General features: G+C 40.0%; 1 protein-coding gene across 1 annotated transcript; it reads left to right on the forward strand.

Moving 5' to 3' along the window:
• Positions 1 to 268: 268 nt before the first annotated feature.
• LOC134867156 (leucine-rich repeat-containing protein 58-like) lies at positions 269 to 6,320 on the forward strand. Its single transcript, XM_063887513.1, has 4 exons — positions 269 to 1,024; positions 3,849 to 3,977; positions 4,122 to 4,399; positions 4,597 to 6,320. Exons 1-4 carry the CDS (start codon positions 552 to 554, stop codon positions 4,788 to 4,790), a joined length of 1,074 nt encoding a protein of 357 aa, XP_063743583.1. The 5' UTR covers positions 269 to 551; the 3' UTR covers positions 4,791 to 6,320.
• Positions 6,321 to 6,520: the final 200 nt, after the last annotated feature.

Consider the following 6,520-nt stretch of genomic DNA (forward strand, 5'->3'; position numbering starts at 1 on the left):
GGACAGTTGGCATGATGGCAGGATGGCATGATGGATCATCGGCCATCAATCTTCTGTTGTAACTACACTGAAAAACATTACGCAATTACACAAAGCAACGTGGTGTTGTACAGCTATAAAAATATAAATAAAAGGTGCCATAAACCTGTTACAAATCTCTTGACTAGTACTTTTGTAATATGACGGACTGGGAGACTAACCAATCAACGTGAGCGTGGGCGGGGTCAGTGTCAAGTATTAACCAATGTCTAAACATGGACGCAAACTATTCAGTCAAAGAACGGCTGCATTGTAGGAGAGCCACACCACATTCAATGTTGGATCATGTAGCTACAGTAGCGTGTCCTCAGCAAAAAACTAGTGACCTAGATTTCCCTCTAGAGTTGTGGTTAGGTGCTACCGAGCGGCTGTGTAGAAATCTCCCCATTCTCGATGTCCAAAATAGTCAACAAGTCCTGGAGCTAACTCGCGGATTACGGGGGCGTTCAGCCTACAGCAAAACTTCTGCAAGTACTTTGTGCAGAGTTTAAATTCACGCTAAAACTACCAAAATGGAGATTCGCGAAGGGGCAGCAGCAGCAGCAGCAGCAGCAGTAGGCGACAACGTGCTTGACTACTCCCGTTTGAGCTTGGACTCTTTCTGCGTCGACAGTGTAAGCGACGAGAGGAAAAGGGACACAAAACAGCTCTACCTGAACTACAACCGGTTAGCCTCGCTGCCCTCGTCGGTCAGCCTATTCTGCAACATCGAGTTTTTGGACATCAGCAACAACAGACTGTCGGCCATCTGTGAGGGGATAACACGGCTGCCCAGGCTGAGGACACTGCTAGCCAAGAACAACCGACTCGACGAGTTTTCGCTGCCCAAAGAGTTCGGCTCTCTGCAGCTGGAGGTGTTGAACTTTAGTGGGAACAGATTTGAAGAGATTCCACTTCAGTGTATGAAGCTGGTGCGCCTGCAGTCGCTTTCACTCGGCGGAAACAGACTGAAAAGTATACCTGCAGAGATAGAAAATCTAACCAGGTAGGTCTAGGAGGGTAGCTATATTCTATACATAGGCTAACCCACAATATTCCAAATATAGGTCATACGAGGTAGCTTCACAGCAGTGAGCGGGATATGAGACGTAGAATCCTTCCACGTGTATTATTATTTTTCGGAGAACATCATCGAGTTTAGAAATGTAAATGACCGTTTTCACATTAATTAAGGTCGGTTAATTAAGGTCGGTTGAACTGGTTGATCGCTTCTGTACAACATGGAGCCCAGCGATGTTGCTATGGTTACCTCACTTATAAATGATTGGCCCGTACAATAATGTTCAAACTGTCGCTGTATCTAAAATAAATACAAATGTTCTTAATATTTATCTTTTGAAGCAAAACGTGACAACTATCTGTACATTTTAAATGGCAGATATCTTTCAGTCGATAAATGTAATCAACAAAAAGTTAATGTTGAACAGTTCTGATCATTTATTTTTATTTAACTGTATATAAGGCCTAAGTGATTTGAAGCCTACCTTCTGGACTTTATATTGCCAACTGTGTCTGCTTTACATTGGCATCTTTCACACATTTCTGACCTGTAGTGGACCAAGTTATTTATCAAAAGACTGATCGAATAATTAGCAGATAGTGAAAATATGTTTACATTGGAAACAAAAGTAACATTGGAGTAAAAGTAAATAAATGGCGTACGCATTGTTGCTGCATACCCCCCTGACACTGGGTAGCTGCACCCCTGCATACAGACAAAGTGCCTTAAGGGCCTACATTGGTATACACTCATTCAATGCTATTCCTCTAACCATTTCAGCCTTGAACAACACGTGTCCTCACGTGGGGTATATTGCAAAATTTGATCGTGAACTGTGCTCCAACTAGAAAGCTTTAAACCACTTGTTATCAATTGTTTATTTTAGAAAGTAGGCTACTGAAAGCTGTAAAAAGTAGCCTACTTCTAGGATCATTTCCAGTCACTCTGTCTTGTAAACATCATGATTCATAGGATCATTTTTACTACTTAGTTTTCCAGTAACCACCCCAAGGCTGTTGTTTATCATGGGGAAGTTTGGGAAAAGTGTCATGGAATGTTTTTCACGTTCATTATTATATTTGTATTGCGATTAAAATCAAAAAGGAAAAAACAAGAGCAAAAAAGAAGAGGCCCCTCATCGTAAATACTAAGTTACGTTTTCAGTATAACTGACAATTATTTAAAGAATATGCAAAGTATGTTAAATAACATGACTTAATTCAAAATGTATACAAACTAAGCAACTAGAACCAAATGTCTCATTGTAAAATGTTTGGCAGACATAAAGTATGTGTAAGTGGAAGAAAAGGAGGTCAGTCCTGACATCATTACTATCTTATCATTTCAAGACTTTAAAAGTAGCATGTCACAGTGACCCATTGTCAGGCCAAAGATCAACATTCAAGTCTTTTTTTTGCTTCATCATACAGGCTAACACATTGGTTTGGCACATTCAGTAAGAGGCCAAAAATAAAAGCCACTTAATGTACTATAACTTGTAGTAACCCTTTCCTGTCAAACTTCCCATGGTTCCCTTTTAATAAAGGAAGACAATGTGTTTATAATGTTTCTGTCACAATGAGGCTTCAGTGATGTCTGAAATTACTTTATTTAACTTCAATAGTCAAGCCAATAATATGTATTTTCCACTGTTTTTAGGGCAAACATTTGCATGTTCTTTTTTACATTTTTTGAGATTTTTTTTTACATATTTTATCACAAAACACTCACGCATATAAATAAAGCTTCAATGAATACTTTGTTAATGTATAACATCTTCATGTCTTGATTAGTTTAAAGAAAAAACCTTGACCCAGTTATTCTTGGCAGGGGACATGGCCCAGAGAAAAAGATTGATTTAGCTTACTTGAGAAAGCTTTTTATATTGTCCCTGATTCACACGTCTGCTAACCATTAATAATACCCATTTGTCACTGTGTGTTGTGAGGCCATTAAGGAGACCCCAAATCTCTCCGTTCCTAACACAGAGGGGCGCAGTGCTCAGCCACCAAGGACAGTGTAATGGCTTCCTGTCTCGCTGTGTCATCAGTTCCAGCAGGCAGATGGCCGTACAGCTTACTTTTGCTGACCAGCTATCCATTTCTCTCTCCCCATCTCTCTGTTTCACTCCCAATTACCCCCCCTGTGTACTCCATACTTCCATTAGCCTACCGGCATCCTTTTGTTGTCTTGATACAACACACGTACACACTAAACATTGAAGCAGTTTTTTCTTCTCGTCATCAAATATCAAAATAGGTTTGTCTTTATTAAGAGCTTTTACATAAATGTACATGTATTGCAAATGTTATATTTGCACACTTGATGCAAAAAAAGTGTGTACTGTACAATCATGTCCTAATGATCAGAGATATTTTGGACCTATTGTTGTATCTGTGCCCTTTATCTTTTTGATGATGAGTAGGCCCCCAAGTAAATTACAAAATAAATGTAGAGACATCGAAACGTGCACGTAAACGCTCAAACACGACTCCATGCATCTTTAGCTCCCCCTTGTGGTATTAATTTTAACTTGGGGACACTGTTTTGATCATATACAGTCTATGGTTTTGATTGCCAAAAATGTTCCCTTCATTATAACATTTTTACCTCATGTAAAATCATGACCACTTTGAAAATGAAGCAAAGGTACAACTACAAAGTTTGAAGCTAAACCACAAAAGGAAGGTTGTGTGAAATAATTAAGAATTCATCCCTCCTAATTTTGTGTTTCCATCAACAAAACACAGTACTTGAGTTCGATGTAGCAAACCTATAATCAACTCCTTTTGTCCCTTTTTTCTGTTAGTCTGGAGCTATTATATCTGGGTGGAAACTTCATCACAGCCATTCCTCCAGAAGTGGCTAACCTGCCGTACCTCAGCTACCTGGTCCTGTGCGACAACCGCATCCAAAGTGTCCCCCCGCAGCTCACCAGGTAACTGCACATACGCCGCCAGTGTCTTGTAACCTGCAGTAAATTGTTTCCAGATTACATAAAAGCCAGATTTATATGTGCATGTATCTAATAATTCCTGTAGTCAATATTTGTATGTGAAAATGTTTCTCTGTGCCACTCCAGGCTCTACTCGTTGCGGTCTTTAAGTCTCCACAACAACTTGCTCACCTACCTGCCCAGGGAGATCCTCTCCCTTGTGCACCTGCAAGAGCTCAGTCTCCGTGGTAACCCGCTGGTGGTGCGCTTTGTCAAGGAGATGACCTACGACCCTCCGTCGCTGCTCGAGTTGGCAGCACGTACCACCAAGAGCCGAAATGTTCCCTACTCGCCCTGTGACCTGCCCTCAAACCTGCTGCACTACCTAGACCTGGCCAGCAAGTGCCCCAACCCCAAGTGTGTCGGTTAGACACTTTTATTACATTATATGAAGAAGATGCGCAGATTGATTGAGTTTTGTTGTCTATGTGTGCTGTTTTGCTAACATCTGAGTGGTGATTAATGTTGTTCTATTTAATGTATAGATACATTCACCCAGAATAACACAAGTAACTCACCTGCCACCTAAACCTAGCTTTGTTTCTTCTGTCACTTTCTCCAGGCGTCTACTTTGATTCATGTGTGCGCCAGATCAAATTTGTGGACTTCTGTGGAAAATACCGGCTGCCCCTCATGCACTACCTGTGCTCCCCAGAGTGCACTTCTCCTTGCAGCTCCAACCCCCAGAGCGACGCTGAGTCAGAGGACGAGAGCAGCGTGCCTGCCTACCGCCTGCAGAGGGTGCTGCTGGGATAGGACGTTATGGAGCAGCCTCTGAGCCTTGCCAGTCTTGTCACTGTGTTAACCATTTATACAGGGATGAAATTGGCTGTCAGACTATTCTACACATAAACTCAGACACATTTATTGTCAGCCTATGTGGCCGTGTGTAGAACAACTTCCTCCTGCGGACCTGGAAACTTATTGACTTCCTTTTAAAGAACTTTATAGAAGGAATCCGTTCTCTCACCACATATAACACGATGTAAAGTTAGTGAAGAAGACCTAACTCTTCCCAAGGAGCCTTGACAACCCACAATCTGTCAAAGTGCTGGTCTAATGGTCGAGCATAGGATATCAGTGAAAATGAATGTGAGTGAAGGAGCGACAGGGCTTTTTTTCCCTTTTCAGTGCAGCAAACGTTATCTTCTATGACACTTGGTGCTGTTTATTAGCTTGTAGTACATAAGTGAATATTTTCGGAAAGTTTGGATATGAACAATTATGTGTTTTTGTCTAGCTACTAGTGACACACAGCCCTCCTCCATCAGGGTGAGCATCAAAGCTGCTATACCAATTAGGATGAAAAGTCCATTAATTTTTACTCTACATAGTACAAATTGTGAGATGGTCTTATTTACACTGTGTGTGGTTGTGCTGTCCCGCACAAAATGAAAAGATCAAGGTTTATCTGTTTGTCAGAAACATGGTCATCACACACCAGCCTTGATAAATTGTTTTGCCCTTAATGGCATGGTACATTTATCCAGTATATGGGTTGTGTGAGGTTGCAGGTGAAAGCTTGTCCAAGCCTTACTCACAGGAAGTAGATGTGGGGTGGACCTGTGAAAACCATTCACTGTTTGCAAAGTAACAAAAGCTATTGAGTGTGACACAGTTGCCTTCATGTTTGTGTTCAGGTCAGTTTTCTCTTGACATAAGAATATAAATGTGTGTAAATGCATCCCAGAGTGCAGAATTATTCCGAATTGAGTCGTTTTGAGAAGGAAACAGGAAATGGCTGTTTCTGTTCCTGGTTACATCTCTGCTTCATCTTCACTGTTGTGAATAAAGCTGGGAGACATCAGACAGTTTGTGTTTTTAAGTGAGGAGTGAGGAGCCTTTGGCTTCACTTTAGACCTTGTTTAGTAAACGGAAGAAAGCTCCTCTATGTTACAGTAATACCTATACTAGAGTAAACAAGTGCCTTACTAATGGTGAGTTCTAACAGAGTGAGAAGAAATGTGATATATGCACCCTGAAATGTGACAAAATTAACATTATAAATTAATAATAAAGTCATTTTTTTATGATTTTGTGCTCATCATCTTAACAGCAAAGAGAACAAATACCTTTTTATAGCTAAATTAAATGTTTTTATAGAAATTATTTTACAAATGATAAATAAACTGCCTTTTGTTAAAAAGCCTGCAGAATAGATGACTCTTGAGCAGAAAATATATAAAGATATATTAATTGGATTTACTTGTACCCCATTCAGATAATGTAAGTAGATTGTACAAAATATAATTACAATAATAAAGACTGATTGTTATATCTTTAAAATGTGTTTGTATTGTGACATTTGTAGATTTAGTTAAAGCTGAGAGTATTCTAGTAGTAGGACATTTTTATTTCATTTCAGTTTGACCTCTTTTTTCTTAATGCCAGTTGCTAAAAGGCAAGCTATTCAGACAGTCTGTTTTTTGTGCGCAAAAAACCAATGGAGGGTTTGAAATGTTACTGTTTAAGTTAACCCATCCAAA

This window comes from Eleginops maclovinus, chromosome 7 (genome assembly GCF_036324505.1).
Source record: "Eleginops maclovinus isolate JMC-PN-2008 ecotype Puerto Natales chromosome 7, JC_Emac_rtc_rv5, whole genome shotgun sequence".
Taxonomy (NCBI): domain Eukaryota; kingdom Metazoa; phylum Chordata; class Actinopteri; order Perciformes; family Eleginopidae; genus Eleginops; species Eleginops maclovinus.

Coding starts and splice junctions, on each gene's coding strand:
- LOC134867156 (XM_063887513.1), top strand. CDS start 552: ATGGAGATTCGCGAAGGGGCAGCAGCAGCAGCAGCAGCAGCAGTAGGC. Junction 1,025..3,848: donor GAGATAGAAAATCTAACCAG/GTAGGTCTAGGA, acceptor TTTTTCTGTTAG/TCTGGAGCTATTATATCTGG. Junction 4,400..4,596: donor CCCCAACCCCAAGTGTGTCG/GTTAGACACTTT, acceptor CACTTTCTCCAG/GCGTCTACTTTGATTCATGT.